The 18699-nt window shown below is 42.2% G+C and overlaps 3 protein-coding genes across 3 annotated transcripts in view; 2 read left to right on the top strand and 1 right to left on the bottom strand.

The window, feature by feature from the left end:
* The window catches only part of LOC133110386 (transforming protein RhoA-like), a 9817-nt gene extending 7083 nt beyond the window's left edge, over nt 1–2734 (bottom strand). Inside the window, exon 1 of the mRNA XM_061220450.1 lies at nt 2627–2734. The gene's annotated coding sequence lies outside the window, so the exon portion shown is untranslated. The remainder of the gene's footprint in view (nt 1–2626) is intronic.
* Nucleotides 2735–5417: 2683 nt separating this feature from the next.
* Nucleotides 5418–10030, top strand: rpusd4 (RNA pseudouridine synthase D4). Its single transcript, XM_061220445.1, has 7 exons — nt 5418–5783; nt 6477–6669; nt 7036–7240; nt 7794–7887; nt 8322–8472; nt 9219–9316; nt 9685–10030. Exons 1-7 carry the CDS (start codon nt 5541–5543, stop codon nt 9880–9882), a joined length of 1182 nt encoding a protein of 393 aa, XP_061076429.1. The 5' UTR covers nt 5418–5540; the 3' UTR covers nt 9883–10030.
* A 2555-nt stretch (nt 10031–12585) lies between these two features.
* LOC133110072 (cyclin-K-like) lies at nt 12586–16348 on the top strand. The gene is made up of 8 exons (XM_061219941.1): nt 12586–12735; nt 12817–12912; nt 12986–13095; nt 13177–13324; nt 15250–15368; nt 15671–16008; nt 16063–16244; nt 16341–16348. Exons 1-8 carry the CDS (start codon nt 12675–12677, stop codon nt 16346–16348), a joined length of 1062 nt encoding a protein of 353 aa, XP_061075925.1. The 5' UTR covers nt 12586–12674.
* The last annotated feature ends 2351 nt before the right edge of the window (nt 16349–18699 follow it).

Raw genomic sequence — 18699 nt, 5'->3', positions numbered from 1 at the left:
TCATTTAGAAAAGCGACAAAACGGCAATGAATGAGACAAGAGACAAGCATGATATTTTTGTCAGATAATTATAATGTGGAGAACATCCATATCAGCTCTCATGAGAGTTTTGCCAACGATGTCAATCACGCATTTCTCCAGGCCTTCTCCTCTCCCCCGTTCTCTCCAGTATTCCATAAAAACGTCTGTTCCTGCCCAATTTATTACGACAACCGTAATTACATAGCTTTCTATGAGTAACTGCAAAAATCAGTTATTCAAATTGTAGCAACAATAAGCCTGAGCAATTGGCCCCATTGAAGCAACATGTTCTTTTCAGAAGAACTAAAGCACTTAAAGTAAGCTGAACTGAACACAAGGCCTAGATTTTCTTTATTTAGTGGCTACAAACAAGTAACATTACTCTTTCAAGTCTCCTGGCCAAGTGGTAATGTTCAGCCTCTCTGTTTGTATTGAGTAGGAGTGGGAACATGAGACTGATGCACAGAGCCCTCCAGAAACATTGGGACAGCATTGGGTCAATTCCTTTGTTTTTGCTATACATTGAAGGCAATTGAGTTTGAAGTCAAAAGATGTAATGAGATGACAGATCCGAATTCCAGCTTTTATTTCCCGGTATTTTTATCTCGATTTGTGAAGCAACTTGGAACATATCACCTTTTGTATCAGACCACCCAATTTTTAGGTGAGCAAAAAGATGTCACTTACAGGTGTTTCTTGATGCCCAGATTGATTGGCAAAACAATAAATAGTTCTGAATGTCTACTCTTGGTTTTAGCATTGGATTTTGCCTGTGAAAACTGCATTTGTGTTAGAAAAGATAAACCAACATGCAGACCAGAGAGCTGCCTCTAGGAGAAAAGCAAGCCATTTTGAAGCTTAGAAAAGAGGGGAAATTGTACAAGAATTGGGAATAGCTTGTACAACACCTTGAAAAAGGTATCTCAGTCAACCGTTCGAAGAAGACCAAGAGAGCAGCAATATAGAGGCTATACCACAAGATGCAAACCAGGAAGTGTCATGGTTTGGACTTGCATGGCTGCTTCTGGAGTGGGCTCACTAATCTTTATTGATGATGCAACTCATGATGGATGAATTCAGAAGTCTACAAAAAACATTCTGATTGCCAACTTACGGATTGGGAGGAAACTTCATCATGCAGCAAGATAATGACCAAAAACATAATGAACTGCCAACACAACAAACAACTTCATTAGGGAGGAAAACTGAGCATGCATTTCACCTCCTGAAGTGGAGATTGAAGCAAACAATTGAAAAAGGCTGCAGTAAGAGTCTGGAAAAGAAGAATGCAACAGTTTGGTGACGTCAATGGGCCACAGGCTTGATGCAGTTATTGCAAGCAAGGGATATGCCAGGGATATATATACTTTCTGTTCCAATACTTTTGCTCACCTAAAAATTGGGTGGTCTGATCTATGTTCTAAGTAGTTCAACACATGTAGGCGTAAATGCCGGGAAATAAAAGCTGAAATTCTGAACTCTTGTCTCGTTGGTATCCGTTAAATGAGCAAGACAATACAAGCAAGACATGTTTCCACAACACACAGACTCGACTGACCACTGTGTAGTTACCACTGCTCCGTTCACAATGCCTAATGTTAGTTCTCTCGACCCTGAGCCACTGTTGACTTGCACAGGGAGGTAACGGGAGGAAGGAGGGACATCGCGCAGGGAGGGAGAGTTTTGTGTACAAGATACTTTCCTTCTCTGGAAGGCAGCAGGTTCAGCTCAGCCTAGCACAAATTATGTGTACATACTTCTTCGCTGGCAGTTTTTATTTAGCTAATATATTTTTAAATCAAACCAATCTGTATCTGTGTTACTGCGATCTGTAAGCTAGTTTGCTAATCTGTCGCTAATCATTTTCCTAGTTCTAAAATCTGCCGTCTTTCAGGCGTCACTCTGGGAAGTAGCGAACGTTGCCTTAGGCGAGTTTTGTACGGTAGGATATTTCGCCACCTCAGGACACAATCATTACACTATGAATTGAAACAAAAACAAAAACCATCTCTATAGCTAGCGTAATATGCTTAGGTAGTTCGCTAGTTGAAACAACAATAACATATGACACGAACGTGAAGTTAGCTACAGCTCACTCGTGATATCGAAGTTACTCAGCTAACAATAACATTAGCTAGCTAAACAGTAAGCTATCTGTTGCCAACCTAGCTAGCTAGCAATATTCGTCAATGGAAAAATATGTTGTAACGTTAAGTGAGCTAGCTAACTTAATCGGTAGCTAGCAGTTTGCGAGTCCATTGGAAGTTCACGGCTCAGCAATAAGTCAAGTCTGTGGTAGAAAATAACGGTGCTAGTTCGATTATCAGAATAGGTAGCTAGCTAACGGTGACTTATTGTGCGACTAGATGATGGGATATCTACTAGCTAGCTAGCTAGCGTTAACGGTAGCTAGTTTTTTCGAAAGATTTCGTTGGCCGGAAGCGACAAAGAGGTCGCATTGGCTGAAGAGAAAAACAGCAACGCAACGTTCGCTAGACTTCAAGAGAACAAAACTTTAACTTTCACCTTTATTAATTTGGTTCAGACAGGAAAAATACCCCTCTGTAAATCTTTGCCAATGAATCCGAAAATAAAGTTGCCATACCTGCTGCTCGGTTGCCGTTCTTCAGTGGCGATGATTCTTCTCTGATTCGTTTCCTTTGGCTAACATTCAGCCGTCTCTCTGCGTGCGCGCACCGTGGCGGTAGGGACAGTAGGCGCGTCCACGGCCTGAAGGCGTGGTATAGAAGATTATAGACTATGGGACTGGGTGGGCTGAACTCATGGTTCAACTGAACCGCATATTTATGGTGCATTTGGACTATTGTGGTTAAACTGTGAGGTTTAAATTCTCTCAAAGGAATGAACTGACAGATTGTCTTGTCATGTCATATCAAGGCACAGTCTGTTTGTAAAATGATGCACCTCATGGCCCTTAACAAATCCTTGTAAACTAGTTTTGGACTCAGCATCATTGTATACCCATTGCATAAAGGGTATACCTACTCAGGGTTTCTCCACATAGGAGAACATTTACGATGGTTCCAAGGGTGCTGAATGACAGAGGCAGTCAAAATCCCTAGCCTTAGCCCCGGACTTGCTCTTCTGACATAATGTCTGCTTAGCTCAACAACTGGTATACTGCTGAGTGAAGAGGGTGAATGCGCTATGTCCCCCATTCTGGTTGGATGCTGCCATGATGGAAACACATTATAAATGTGAATGGATAGGGATTTGTTACAAGGCAGCACGGATGGTGCAGTGGGTAGCACTGCTGCCTCACAGCAAGGAGGAGTTTTGGCTCTGTACTCCCAACAAATTCGAAATGAAGCACTGAATATTAAGTTAAAGAGACTGCCAGCTTTAGTTATATTTACATCCACACCGGGTGATCCATAGGAATGACCACCTTTTTATACTTACGCCTCCCATTTTAGGGAACCCAAAACTAACTGGACATTTGGCTGCTCAGCTGTTTCTTGACCAACCGTGTCTTTGTGTTGTTCCTCTATGTAGAAAATCTCTGGCTTAGCTACTCTTGCTGAAAGCATTTAAGGCAGTGTGTCCTCTCATGGTTGCCTATGGCAACAGGTGCACCACAAAGCTGATCAGGCTCAAAAGAAGGCAGCCACATCTGCCAATAAGTTTTGTTTATATTTTACATACAATTAATTTCAATTACTCCCTCCTAGCTGGTCTCCCAGCTTGTGCCATCAAGCCCCTCCAGCTGGTCCAGAATGCTGCAGCCCACCTGATCACCAGTCAGCCCAGGTCAGCTCATGTCACCCCGCTCCTCATTGGCCTCCACTGGCTTCCTATTGCCACATGCATCCGATTCAAGGCCCTAGTGTTGGCATTTCAGGCTGCTAAGGGGACTGCCCCACCTTACATCACTCCCTACTCCCCAGCTAGACCACTCCGGTCTGCCAGCTCTGGTTGCCTTATGGTTCCCTCAATACGAGCACCTGGCGGTCGAGCTGCACGTTCACGCCTGTTTTCCATTCTGGTTCCTCAGTGGTGGAATGACTTGCCTACCACTGTCAGAACAGCAGAATCCCTCCCCCTATTTCGACGCAGACTCAAAACCCACCTTTTCAAACTGTACCTTAGTACCTCCTGATTTCCCCCGCCCCCCTTTCTGATCCCTCTTGTCTAACCCCCCAAAAAATAATAATAATAATAATTGCACTTATGATGACTGTATGTTTAGAACAACACTACATGTGTATTTCACTAGTTATGGATATGATGCTTTAACTTGAGGAAGAACCTATGCACTTGTAAATCGCTTTGGATTAAAAGCGTCTGCCAAATGACAAAAATGTAAATGTAAAATATTGATTATCATATTGTTAATAAGTCCGATGCCCTTTTTTCCACAAATATGGTAATGACAATGGTCCTGTGTATGTGGCTTGAAAAAGTATTCAGACCCCTTCACTTTTTGCACACTTTATTGTGTTGTAGATTTTATTTAAAATGGATAAAATTGCCATTTCTGGATCAGGATCAGTATCATTGTCATGTATAGTATTGCCCTTTTATTTTGAAACATACTGAAAATTCCTTTGGAAGTTGAATTGTTGTTGGAAAGCAACCCATGTGTAAATAAAGCTCTTGTGCTGAATATGCACAGGATTTCTGTCAGGAGTATTGCAACTCAATAGCATCTGCATTTCAGTTGGATTTTGATTCTGACTGACCCCTGTTTGGAATTAATTTAGTTTTGCCATTCCAGCATCCTATTCCAACCATGAAAATGTGAAGACAATTTCCCCAATGAAATGGCAATAATTAACTAAAGATGCAAATCACAACAACATATAATTTGTTAAAAAAGGAGGTGGGTATATGTACCAAAACAATGGTTCCCATTCTTGGTCCCAGGGACCCCCCAGTGTATGTTGGTTGTTGTTCCAGCCAGAATTGCAATCCCAGAATTTTAACAAGTTGTTGTTTACCCTCTTAAACCATATGCATTGCATGAAGAATAAAAATCTTATGTTTACATTGTGCTTATTGTGATATATAGGAAAGGATTCAATCAGAAACTGATTAAACTTTAAACTGATGAAATAAGGCGATTCACCCTTTAAGTCTTTAATTTGATCGGTTAAATTATTTTGTTACCTCTTTTAGGTAATTGTTTGCAATATAGCACAATTAGCACAGCATGATTTAACTGTCTGATTCTTAATGGAATGCTTAGCTAGCTCTCATATAATGTATCTTAAAATGATAAATAATCCCTCTAGATATTAAAAGCATCTCATTAAGAAAAATGAAATACTGGGATTACAATTGTGTTTTGAATCAATACCAGCACACAGGATGGAGCCACGAGCACACTATGTTGTTTTTAAACTTCAATTTTGAAACTCAACCGGTCAGAACTTCACCGGATGTATACGTCTCACGTGACCCTCGTGCGGCAAGTATCTCCTGATGGAAGCATGCTCTGTGTAGTTGGAATTATAAGTGTTTATCAAATTAGGAATTAGGAGTGTGCCTCAAACGTCATGAAAGGTGTACGGGCTTTGTGTAGTCTGTGTCAGCATGGACCTATTTGGTCTCAGCTTCGTTTGGACAAAACGCGACCTTGGAGCCTGGCAGTGTCACCATGTTCGCGTAGACTGATTGCCCGTGCGAACGCTACAGTTTCACAGAAGTTAGAAGCGGAAAGTACTGCTCATAAACCACACATAAAAGCAGATGATTTGGCACAAGAAATTCGGCGTGAAAAAAACGAAACCAAGAACAAGGTTTGTAGCTTGCTCGGTGTGTGCTTTACAAATAAATCAACCAGTGTTAGCTAGGTTGCTGACGAGCAAGGCTATCTCTTTTTAGTTTGTGACGCCGAGAAGAATCACTGACTTGTTTACATTCTCGACCGATGTTCTGGATGGCAAATCTGTCTGTTTTCTGTTTTCGTTTTTGACACAAGCAAGGTTAGAAGCGCTGTCTGAAACTGCGTTTAAGACGTTGGATAATGCGCCCTTTCAGAAAAACAAACAAACTGCAGGCTACACGTGAAGGTGAAGTAGCATATAGACGATAGTCTGACTTTGACATCTTTGGGATTAAACTTTTTAGCTAATGTAACTCAAGGAACCCCAACACCACTCCATCAAAAATGAAGGGGATAATAAATAGTACAACATTAAACTGAAGTGGGCAGGCTGAGCGTGTAGCATGATGCAGTGAGGAAATTTTCTATAATTTAATCATCACTGACTGAGAAAGGGAATTCGAGCGTTGGAAATATGGCGTTGTCTTATCATGCATCTTCAGCGATTTTTATACAATAACGTCTTTGCCTGTGCCGTCAGTTTAATTGTCATTAACCCAAAAAAATAAGTTTTCAGTATGTGCTAACTACGGATTAACCTCTCAATTTTATCATGCGAGTGGCGCTGGGATGTCTTTCATGATTTTTTTTCTTCTTTTTTTTTTAGGCTAAAGGGACCTTTGACAAGGTAGACCCGCAGTTGTCTCCGGTGCAGAAGAAAGTGCACGAACTGCGGCAGCTGACCCGCCAGCTGCAGGTGGTGCACCCCAATGTGCTGGCAAAAGCCCTACACAGGGGCCTGCTCTTTCACAACCAGGAGCTCCTCGCCATCAACAAGCCCTATGGCGTACCTGTGCACGGTAAGTGTACCCAGTGGATCGATACCACACTTCCGCCCGTCCCATTGCAGCGTGATTGCATATTCATTAGAAAGACCTGGTTTGTATTCTGTTTGTTAGGCTTATCTGTCATGCGTCATGCTTGCCTTTTCTGGTGCACGTATGACATAACGGTCGTAATCGACAATTAATCGTTAATCGGCCAATACGAATTGTAGTGTGTTTTAATCTGTATTGATGATAGTATCGTGCATTTTCGCTATGTTACCAATGAACAAGGTGAGGGGAGTAATCCGTGCACTTTAGTTGGTTGGTTTGTTCCCTCATTAGGGCCTGGAGAGTGATCTAATTCCTGAACTGAGTCATTTGGAACACTTCCTCCTGCAGGTGGACCAGGAGTCAGAAATAGTATCTCTGACGTCCTACCCATCCTAGCCAAGATGATTGATGGAGTGAGGGCGGGACCCGATTTACACATCTGCCACCGATTGGACAAGGAGACAACTGGCACATTGCTATTGGCCAAGAGTGAGACGGCAGCCAGTCGCATCCAAGAACTCTTCAAAAGTCATCAAGTGGAGAAAAAATACTGGTGAGGTGATGTTTTAACTTAAATGTTTGCTGTGCTAGTGTATGAATGGGGTTGTAGGACATAAGACCAAGCGCCCTCAAACCGTGACGAAATGAAACAACTGTGATGATTACTGGAATGATAAGAGTGATCGTCCGTGTATTATTGCGTTGGCTGTATAAGCTGCTATAAATTCAGAATGTGTAGTTCACCTCCAGTTTACACACACGGTTACCGTACCAAAAACAGCCGACAATAATCCCTGCGGACACACCAAAAACATTCAACACTCGTATGTGAAGCAGCGCTTATAGTGATGAATGTTTTTGGTGCATTAGTAGAGGTTGGCGGTTTGTGTTTTTTTTAAATGTATATTTTATTCCCCCCACTTTTTGGGGGGTTTAACAAGCTCGGCATATTCTTAGTTTATCTGCAGGGCTCCAAACCTTTTCTGAGAATGCGGGCCTTTACAGCCTGAGCCACCCGGAGAGATTAGAGTTGAGCTTTTGTGTCTGGCAGTATAAAAAATAAAAAATAAAATAAGAAAGCATGTGGTGTGCTTTCTGACTTGCAGGGTGCTGTGTGTGGGCGTGCCTGTACCGTCTGAAGGACTGATTGACATTCCTGTTGTGGAGAAAGCGATCACTGGCGATCAGCCCCACTACAAAGTAGGCCTACAAGACCCCGCCCCCTGCTGGGTGTACGGGAGAAGTGCACCCAGACCTACTTGGCCCATTCGCCTGTCATGTTTAAACTGAAGGGATAGTTTTTATTTATTTACATATATATATATATATATATATATATATATATATATATATATATATATATATATATATCAGTTTTAGTGTGTTTTTGATTGACACAGTTTTGATTGGTTACAGTTTTAATTGGTCACAGTTTTTCTGTGAGATGATGTATACTTCAGATATTTAAAGTGGCATTTACAATGTTTCCAAGGATTTGTGGTCAGGAAAACAATGTTATGCCTCCACGTGTGTGTATTACCTGATAAAAAAAAAAAAAAAAGAAGAAATCTTCAGAAAATGATATTTAGCATTATTTTCAGACACAGTGATCCCCCCCCCCCTTGTTCACTCAGATGGCCCTCAGCCCAGTTTACAGGCTGAGAGAAGGAGGAGAGGGAGTGACCCGAATTCGTGCCAATCAGCAGGCTCATGGTGCTGTGACACGCTACAGAGTTCTTGCTAGCTCTGGAGGCTGCAGCCTGGTGGAGCTCCACCCCGTGACAGGTATACACACACACACAAATACACACAAATACACACACATATGTACACACACACATTCATACACACACATACACACACACATACGTACACACACACATACGTACACACACACATTCATACACACACACATTCATACACACACACATTCATACACACGCACATACACCCATACACGCACATACACCCATACACGCACATACACCCATACACGCACATACACCCACACACACGCATTCACACGTACACATACATACACACACACATACCCATACACCCACACACATTCACACACACACACACACATACATTTACACACATACACACACATACACATACATACACACACACACATACATACACACACACACATTCATACACACATACGCATACACACACCCATACACACACACACATTCATACACATTCATACACATACACACACATTCACACCCACATTCACACATACACATACATACACACACACATACATGCATACATACACATACATACACATTCACACTTAAGTACATTAACACAAACATGCACACAGATATAGACAATCACATGCACTCTATAACCAGACAGTCATACAGAAACATTCACAAATACACATAAACATTCTGCCATGTTGGTGATCACTGAATATTTAAAGATGCAATAGATGAATGGAGTCGCTGTAGTGCATGTGTTGCGTTGCGTTGCGTTGCACAGTGACGCGTGCCATTGAGAACCCCTCTCGTGTCCAGGTGTGAAGCATCAGATCCGGGTTCATATGGCCTATGCTCTCGGCTGCACCATCCTCGGGGATCACAAATACTCCCACTGGAATAAACTGGCCCCTCAAGTAAGAGCACCCCTGCCACAGACCTGCAGCACACATCCATGGTGCCGTTCATTCTTCTACTGAACAAGAAGATTAAATGAGGGTTTAATGTACTAACACATGGATGATTCGAATTTTCAACCTGAATGTAGCGCCGTAGAAGATCTGTTCAGGTCTAGGCCTGTAGATGAAGCAGCGATCAGTTACAATCACGGATTCAGCATTCTTGATTAAACCAAAAGGGGCGGCTGTTAAATCCAGGCAGCATCAGCTATTGTGCACTAAAGCATACTGACGGCTTATCTGACGTTCATGGTTCCTTCCAGTTCAGCTCCTGTCCTTCACACCGGTAAAAACAGAGCCTTGTTGTTTTTTGTTTTTCCCTGCAGAAGTTGCCTGAAGGGGTTCTGCGGAGGTTGGGTCTGGAGCAGAGCAAAGCACGGCATCTTCCCCTCCACCTGCACGCCTCTCAGCTGACTCTGCCTGGGGTCGGAGGTGACGGTGACGTCACAGTCCGGTGCCCCCTGCCAAAGTTCTTCACCAGCTCTCTGCGCAAGCTGCAGATTGCCCTGCCGGAGAAACCGTAGTTTCCACGTTGACCACTGACCCCGTGTCACTCCTGTCGATCCTCCCTGAGGTCGGCCTTTACCGGTCAGAGTGAAGGCATCGATGGAATCTGGCCCGCCTGAGAATGCATCGCCAGAAATAAAGCAGAAACTGCGTCATTCTAATGTACATCTGGGAGTGATTATTGCTTCTTTCGGCCGATATTTATGGAGCGATAACTTCAGTGTTAAGGAGTTGTTTTGCAATGGTGTGTGTGTATGCGGATGTATGCGAGTGTGCGTGTGTCATTTACTTTTAATTTATTTTTTATTTACTATATAATCGGTGAGCCAAGTAACGGATGCATTCTCGGAATTGAATTTATTGTATTCCATGCAAAATCTATTCCAGTCCCCCGGCAATGGGGTTCTTTGAGTGCTAAGCGAAGGCTTGCGACACCCTTGCCACCTAATATTTTGTGTCATTCGGAGCTTGTGAACACCTTAAATGTGCTCGGGCCCTTGTTTAGTAGGGTGAACAGTGCACACTGGGGAACTCACAGATATTGCAGAGACGCACAGTCATCAAGCAGGACAGGCTCAGCCGTACTCTCACATCATTCCATACTACTGTTCCAGAACCTTTGTGGCTCATCTCTGTACTTCTTTTCCAATTGTAATCTTGCCTTCCGATTCTTGCTACTGAGGGGTGGTTTGCGTCTTGTGGCGTAGCCTCTATATTACTGCTCTCCAAGTCTTCTTTCGATGGTTGATTGAGAGATCTTCACCCATGCCCTGTGGGGATTGTTTGTGATGTCACTGACTGATGTTTTGGGGTTTTCTTCACAGCTCTCACAATGTTCCGGCCATCAAATGCTGTTGTTTTCCTTGTTCGATGTCTGTTACTCAGTACACCAGCGGTTTCTTTCTTTTTCACAACATTCATAGTTGTTGTACAAGCTATCCCCAATGCTTATGCAATGGCTCTGATATCTGTTCTAAGCTTCAAAATGGCTTTCTTTTCTCCCAAAGACAGCTCTCTGGTCTTCATGTTGGTTTATCTTTTCTAACACAAATGCAGTCTTCACCAGGCTAAAAATATTTATTGTTTAACCAATCAGTCTAACAGGACACATCTGGGCAACAAGAAACACCTGTCAGTCACATGTTCCAATACTTTTTTCACCTACAAATTCAAAAGTCTGATACAAAAGGTGATAAGTTGTTTAACAAATCTTGGTAAAAATACCAGGAAATAAAAGCTGAAATTCAGATCTGTCATCTTATGTACATCTTTTGACCTCAAACTCAATTGTCTTCATTGTACAGCAAAACAAAGGAATTGATCTTGCTGTTCCAATACTTTTTGAGGGGAATGTATATTTATTTCTTAAATATACATTCCTTTAGCTATTTTCCAATTATTTAGTATGTTTTGCTGCGTACTATTTTCCATTTGATTCCTACAAAATGTACCAGGATGTGTCGCACTCAATCCACAGATGAACCTCAACCACTGTGCTGCTTCCTGATATGCAGTAGATACTTTAAAAAATTCAATTGAGTTCAACATGAAAATTAGTCAGGAGGAATGATTATTTTTGTATTTACTGCGTATCTAGCAGCAGTACGGTGGTTTGAGACTCATTTGATACCTTGGACCCTTGATGACTTAAAGCTATTTTGCCAAAAAATGTGTTACCCAATTCACAGAGAGATCAATTAAAATATAAAGAGTATTAGTATCGCCTGTAGGACAACGTGAAAATAAGATATCCAGACTCTGATGATGTCATTTTGATGTGTCTCATTATGCTGGCCTGAAATTGGGGGACTATGTATGATGTATGTATGAACACTGATGTAATTTGGTGAAACCAAAAATGCCCTTTATTAAAATCTGACGGAAATCAGGGGGGAGTCTTACCGCAGTAATACTACTTTTTTTTTTTTTTTTTATCACAACGTGATTTAATACAAATGAAGCGTTCTTTGAATCTCGCAATGCTATTCACGGCTATATAAATATTATGATATAGAAATAATATAAATGTCAGACATCAAAGACAATTGGATCAAAGAAACCGGAGTAATCATTTTGTGTGGTTCACGTTTGGGTTACATCCGCAATCTTGAAAAAATACCTCGGAATATCTGTGCTTATAGAATGCAGTAGTGTGTTTATTTTGGTGCGTTTTGGTTCTCCTTCTCTGCGTGAAAAACGCAGAATTTAGCATTAACGCGAGTTAGTGTTGACATGTGCAACCTGTCCGTTGTACAAAACTAAAAAAGCAATAGCAAGGTGTTAGGTAGTGTACAGCGAAATCCCACATTTCTTTCCGAAACGACATTGTTTTCAGGCTATAGAAAAACGCATTCGGTCCTTCAAAATTCCAAAGCACACTTGCCCTTGCCACACGGCACACGAGTGATCCTAGTCATTAGCGCACGTCCACATTATAATTAGGTAAAGCATGCAGCGTCTGCTGACACGCCTTACCCTGATCGATGTACGGGGTTTGCCAATCAGTGTCACTTTGTTGTAGCCTACATAAAGTAGCCTGGTCGGGTTTGTTGTCTATCGTATTTTAGAACGTCTCGCTTAATCCAGTGAATGCGTAAAATAAAATAAAAAAATAATAATTAAAAAAAAAAATATATATACATATATATAAATGCCTGACTTGCTTCTAATTTTTAGTGCTATAGCACTTATTCTGAGTTTTGTGACGCCTACTCCTGGGCTACCCAGTAACGTACATGGAATCAAGTCTTTTGAGAATATTTGGGACTCCGAATGGGTTGTGCCATGGAGCAGCCACCAGCGAACTGTTATGCCTAGTACAGATTATGCTCACTTCCTTGCCAAAGGTTCTCCGTATTCTACTTCCATGGGTGAGTTGTATGCTTAAAGGCTGTATTTGGCCGTCTTGGTTTGTAAGCTAATGGAAGCTCATTGCTTCTATTTCCTGCTAGCTTGGCCTGAACCTGATGCTCAAGTCCAGTGTGGTGCCAAAAACATGACCCTGCAAATTTCAAGACTGGGAACCTCTCCTCTGCATGTGAACACAAGTGAGCCCTATCTTGTGGATGCGTTTGTGCTGCGGAGCTTCTTTGGTGCTTACACCTTTTTGTCACTTTCCAGGTGATTCTTGGGTGACCCTGTTCCAGAAGCTGCCACAGTGCAGTCGTGCAACATCCAGGCACCGACGATCTGTTTGGCCTCCCTACCATGCCTGTGACTTTTCCCAACAAGTATAGTAACTGTTCAGATTGTCTTATCAAGTTGGTCTTATTTTTATTTCCCCCCCTCAATTGTCTTTTCTCTGGTCTCAGGCTGGCCCTGCTACATTTCCTGTGAGGGTTGCAGGAACCCCTCTAGTGGTTGGCTGCCCATATCCCCCACGTGGTCCTCCAGTCGAGTGTTCGGATGACCTGCAATTACGACTTGGTGGTGTCTCAGTTTCCAGCCTGAAAATGAAGGGTGCGTTCCCCTGCATTTTTATTCTAAGTCGAGGGTTAGGGAGTCATTCCTGTGGGATGTTGCAGGGGAATTATTTTAAACCCAATGTGTTTAAGCCCTGACCATGCTAGTCATTCTCTGGGTTTGCTAGATTCCTTGATGATTTGGTATGTTGAACCGATATGATGGATTACCCGCGTTTCCTGATAACTATCATGAGGCGGTTGGGATATAGCTTCTACGTCACAGGTGTCAAACTCCAGTCCTGGAGGGCTACAGTGTCTGCTGGTTTTCGGGGTGTTCCCAGCACCTGTGGTTCATTTTTTTTAATTGGCTAAAGAATCCACACCTTGTTCTCAAGGCCTTAATTGACAGCTGATTGAAAGGCAACCACAAAAACCTGCAGACACTGCGGCCCCCTGGGAATTCACTTTGACACCCCTGTTCTACGTGCAACGTTACTAGGCCCATCGACTCGCTCTAAGATCGATTATTCACTTCATGCAGCGTATACTTTACTCTGTTATGAGTCTTCATGAATAAAACAATGCGGGAATACTTAAAAATATAGCAGTAATCACAATTACTGATACAATTATCAATACAATTACTTACAAATGAAATTACCCAACCGTAGGCCTATATATAATTGGTGAAAATTGTGGTATGTCACCTCGTCCCGCTATGCCACCTAACAATACGTCATTTATTTACATTTTCATATCTTTGTCATGGCAGCACTGCCGCCTCACAGCAAGGAGGTCCTGGGTTTGAATCCCTGTTGGTTGGGGCCTCTCTGTGCGGAGGTTGCATGTTCTCCCCGTGTCTTTGTGGGTTTCCTCCCACAGTCCAAAGACATGCATGTTAGGCTGATTGGAGAGTCTAAATTGCCCATAGGTATGAGTGTGTGAGTGAATGGTGTGTGTGCCCTGTGATGGACTGCCAACCTGTCCAGGGTGTATCCCTGCCTTTCGCCCAATGTATGCTGGGATAGGCTCCAGCCCCCCTGCGACCCTGTTCAGGATAAGCGGGTTAGGATAATGCATGAATGAACCATCACATTACTGATGTAATTCACTTTTCTCTGATTAGCTGACATTTTCAATAAAAGCGCTCCAACAAGCCAAATGCACCAACACGAAACGAACAAGCTATGGCAAAGAAAAAGAAAGCGGTCCCACCGCTTCACAGCAAAGGAAATGGAGATATTGTTAGATGTTAGAGGATGTGGCGCTGAATAAAGAAACATTATTTTCCAGTTTTAGGACTACGGTGTCCAACAAAACTATGGTTATACCTCGCTCCAGGTCACAGAGAGAGTGGGAAATTGTCAGTTTATAAATATTATTTAAAAGGCAATTGGGCAGCCTGTTCAATAAAGTGCAACATGCATCCTCCGTAATGTATAATTATTCTTTGCATGAAAACGGTGCCATTAATGTGGTATTTTAGTAATATTAGCCAACTGCAACTGTAGAATTATTAATGTACATATTGCTTAACAGATTGAGATGTAACTAAGACTAACAGCTGTTCTCAGAGGCTTGAGGTCGTAACAGTGGTGGCCACTAGCAGAGTGAGCTGACAACATCGCTAAGGTATAGCTAAGAGTGGTCCAGACCAACCTTATGAAAGTACGACGTACAGAAGGTGTACTTGGCTAAGAATGCTTCAGGAAACGCGTTCAGACATGTTCAGGTAGAGCTTAAGGTACAACTTACGAACGACGCAGCATTAAGGCTTCGGGAAACGCAGCCCTGGTGACTTGGCTGGGGAGGTCTAATGTGCTCCTTGTTTTATACCCTGGATCATGTTCAAGATCGCATTTCTAAACTCGCATTTCTAAATTTGGTCCTTGGCAACTAGTCAATGATCGAGCAATTCAATGTAGCTCATTGCTCTTAATTTATTCCCCTCCCTTTTTGTTCCACCTTTACCTATGGAAGTGATGGGGCACTGGTATCCACTGATGACCATTTGTAAATGGTGTAGACTCTCCATGGAACTGCAAGGTGGAGAATTGTCCATCAAGTCCCCCTTAAAAGGACCCTGCACAGAAATGCTGGTGAGCCCCTGTTGGCATGGTGTGTCTTGCAACTTCAAAGACCTGGACCATGGCACTTGTACTGCACTAATTTTTAAAGCTGGTTCAAAGCTATTCCATAACTGTAGTTTGGTCCCATGAGTGGGATTTTAATTGTGAACCAGTGCTGGCATTTCAGTTAATGGCTCTAAATTGCATGTAATGGTTTTGAATATTTACTTTCATGATTAACCATTTCATTCTGCAAAATGACTTTCAATGTCAAGTGTGTGTATCCCTAATCTTAAACTACAACGCCTAAACCAAACCCTTTCTCTTATTAGGGTGGTCGACATAGCATTTCTATTCGTTCAGGAGATGCAGAAATGGTGTTCTCCTGCTCGCCACCCCCACCGTTCCCCACTTACCCATATGGACCTTCCCACACTTACCCATATGGACCTTTCCACACTTACCCATATGGATATCCCCACACTTATCCATATGGACATTCCCACACCCCTTGGCCAAATGTCCCTCACGTCCACCCACCTGCTCCAATCCCATGGCCCGTCCCTCCTCCTCCTAAACCGGTTAACTTTTGGCCGACTATCCCATACCATGGGCATCCTTCACCTGCGCCCACCTGGCCCCCCATACCCACCTGGCCCCCCATACCCACCTGGCCCCCCATACCCACCTGGCCCCCCATACCCACCTGGCCCCCCATACCCACCTGGCCCCCTGCACATGCACCTGGCTGGCCAGTTGTCCTTCCTAGTCCTGCTCCCATTCCATGGACTATTGCGCAACCTGCCCCTCATACCGGCTGTCTAATACCCGATCACACTCACACGGGCCAAGTGAGTCATATCCCTGATGGGTTCCAGGGAGATGACGGACAGACCAAGGATCGCTGCGAGTTAAACTTGCGCCATAATGGTAATTCCAGTCATTTGTGCTCTTTGTAGCATGTGATGTAGACAATGTCTTGACTTTCCTTTCTTCTTTCAGATCGGTGACGACATGCTTAAAGGAAGGTGGACTTGTGTTTCATGTAAATAAAATTGACATCTTTTTTTTTTTTTTTTTTCAAGTCTGAATTGTCATTTGTCAATTGTGTTGGACACCAAAAACAACCAACAATAATCTCTGCAAACACACTTCAGTAACATATTAAGCAGTGATTTACTGTTTTTTTTTTTGTTTTTTTTTGGTGCATTAGAGGTTCTTGCTTTCTACATTTTTTTTAACGAGGAACAAGCTCAACAAGCTCAGCATATTCTTAGTTTATCTGCAGGGCTCAAAACCTTTTCAGAGAATGCGGGCCTTTACAGCCTTAGCCACCCAGAGAGATTAGGGTTTGGTGTGGTGTGGGTGTACCTGCACCCTCTGAAGGACTGATTGACCCCTGCTACAAACCTGCAGCACACCGTTCATTCTTTTTCATCTACTGAACAAGAAGATTAAATGAGGGTTTAATGTACTAACACATGGATGATTTGAATTTTCAAAATGAATGTAGCGCAGTAGAAGATCTGTTCAGGTCTAGGCCTGTATATGAAGCAGCGATCAGTTACAATCGCGGATTCAGCATTCTTGATGAAACAAAAAGAGCGGCTGTTAAATCCAGGCAGCGTGAGGTATTGTGCACTAAACGCATACTGACGGCTTATCTGACGTTCATGGTTCCTTCCAGTTCAGCTCCTCAAATCCCAGAATTCATTACGAGAAAACTGTCAAGGGAAGATGTGTCTCGTAATGGCGGATGACCGCAGCGAGATCGCAGACTCAAGTTCCTCTATTATCTATTATTATTTTTCACGTTAACCATTTCACAAGCTTTAAAACATTCGCCAACTCATTCAGTGTTTTAACACTGCGCTAGCTAAATTTAGCGGTCTTCATAACGTCAGCTGTTGACAGTATTGCAATGCAATTTGATGCCGCTAACTGAGCTAGCTAGCTAACGTTAATCCAACACAGCTAGCTTTAGGTAACCTATCTATTTAGCCAATATTCATATTCGCAATCTTAATTACAAATTTATTCCTGTGTGTTGTAAAGAACTTGCTCGCTAGCTGGGAGGATCGCAAAAACATAACCATAGCAAAAGTGTCTTATTTGTTCCCTGCATGAAAATCCAGCTATTATTACAAACTTGTGGGAAAGACAGTACATTATGAGAATGCACATAAAGTGGTGCAATGTGAATGAACAACACAATATATAGTGTTATATATATATAACACTCTTATTAAAGTTTAAACATATGTAATGTGATCATCTTAACCAGTATAGCGAAGTAAGTTGTCCGGGGAGCGGCGAAGCATTGCTCTCTTTATCAACGCAGCTTTCCGGTCTTAGCAACGGTCCATTTCGAACTAACTTGTTGCCAGAATACCTGCTTAGTTTACCAGTCACCCAGCTCCAAAACAGCACGAAAATAATGAAAACACACAGTAGCTCACAAGGCAATAACAGCTTTATGTTTTTCACTGAAAGTTGGCCCAAGCGGAAATTCATATCAGGCAGCTATCAAAATGAATTAAACTGAGGTAGTTAGCTAGACACATTGAACAGTGTACACTGGGGAACTCGCAGATATTTCAGAAAAGCAAAGTCATCAAGTAGCACCAGAGAGTTATTATAATTATTATTATTAAAAAATGTGGATTGGATTGTGCCATTTTATCAAAGCTCTATCAGTCTTTTAATGCCATTCTCCAGCTTTAATTAGACCCTGTGTGCTACCTTCTCAGACAGTATCAGATAAATCCAACATTAAATGAAAATAATTAAATGGACACAAATAAATTGATGTACACATTCATTCAATTAAATGATGCATATATTTGTTTGTACTTTTCCATTTAGTATTCTGCTCACAAAACACAGATTTATTACTTTATTTTATATTGTATACAGTCCTTCAAAAGTATTGGAACAGCAAGGCCAATTCCTTTGTTTTTGCTACATGTGGCGTGGAGATAAAAAGATGAACACGAGACAAGAGTTCAGAATTTCACCTTTTATTTCCTGGCATTTACACCTAGATGTGTTAAACTACTTAGAAAATAGCACCTTTGGTATGAGATGAGATATATGGTATGAGGTGAGAAAAAGTATTGGAACAGAGAGCATTTAAGTAAATAACACTTAATATTTGGTAGTATATCCCTTGCTAGCAGTAACTGTATCAAGCCTGCGACCCATTGGCATCACCAAACTTGCATTCTTCTTTTGTGATGCTTTTCCAGGCTTTTACTGCAGCCTCTTGTAAACTGAACAAGATTTCAAGATTTCAATCTCAGGCCAGGCTAAAACCTTCCACTTTTTCTCCCTAATGAAGTCCTTTCATTTCTGGTCATCG

Source organism: Conger conger, chromosome 14 (assembly GCF_963514075.1).
Source record: "Conger conger chromosome 14, fConCon1.1, whole genome shotgun sequence".
NCBI lineage: Eukaryota > Metazoa > Chordata > Actinopteri > Anguilliformes > Congridae > Conger > Conger conger.
This window is presented reverse-complemented; position numbering and strand designations above follow the sequence as displayed.

What these genes read in the sequence shown, in the direction of transcription:
- rpusd4 (XM_061220445.1), top strand. Translation starts at nt 5,541, where the DNA reads ATGAAAGGTGTACGGGCTTTGTGTAGTCTGTGTCAGCATGGACCTATT. An exon ending in CAAGTGGAGAAAAAATACTG is followed by an intron (nt 7,241 to 7,793) that starts GTGAGGTGATGT and finishes TCTGACTTGCAG; the next exon opens with GGTGCTGTGTGTGGGCGTGC. An exon ending in GGAGCTCCACCCCGTGACAG is followed by an intron (nt 8,473 to 9,218) that starts GTATACACACAC and finishes TCTCGTGTCCAG; the next exon opens with GTGTGAAGCATCAGATCCGG.
- LOC133110072 (XM_061219941.1), top strand. Translation starts at nt 12,675, where the DNA reads ATGCCTAGTACAGATTATGCTCACTTCCTTGCCAAAGGTTCTCCGTAT. An exon ending in TCCGTATTCTACTTCCATGG is followed by an intron (nt 12,736 to 12,816) that starts GTGAGTTGTATG and finishes ATTTCCTGCTAG; the next exon opens with CTTGGCCTGAACCTGATGCT. An exon ending in TCCTCTGCATGTGAACACAA is followed by an intron (nt 12,913 to 12,985) that starts GTGAGCCCTATC and finishes GTCACTTTCCAG; the next exon opens with GTGATTCTTGGGTGACCCTG.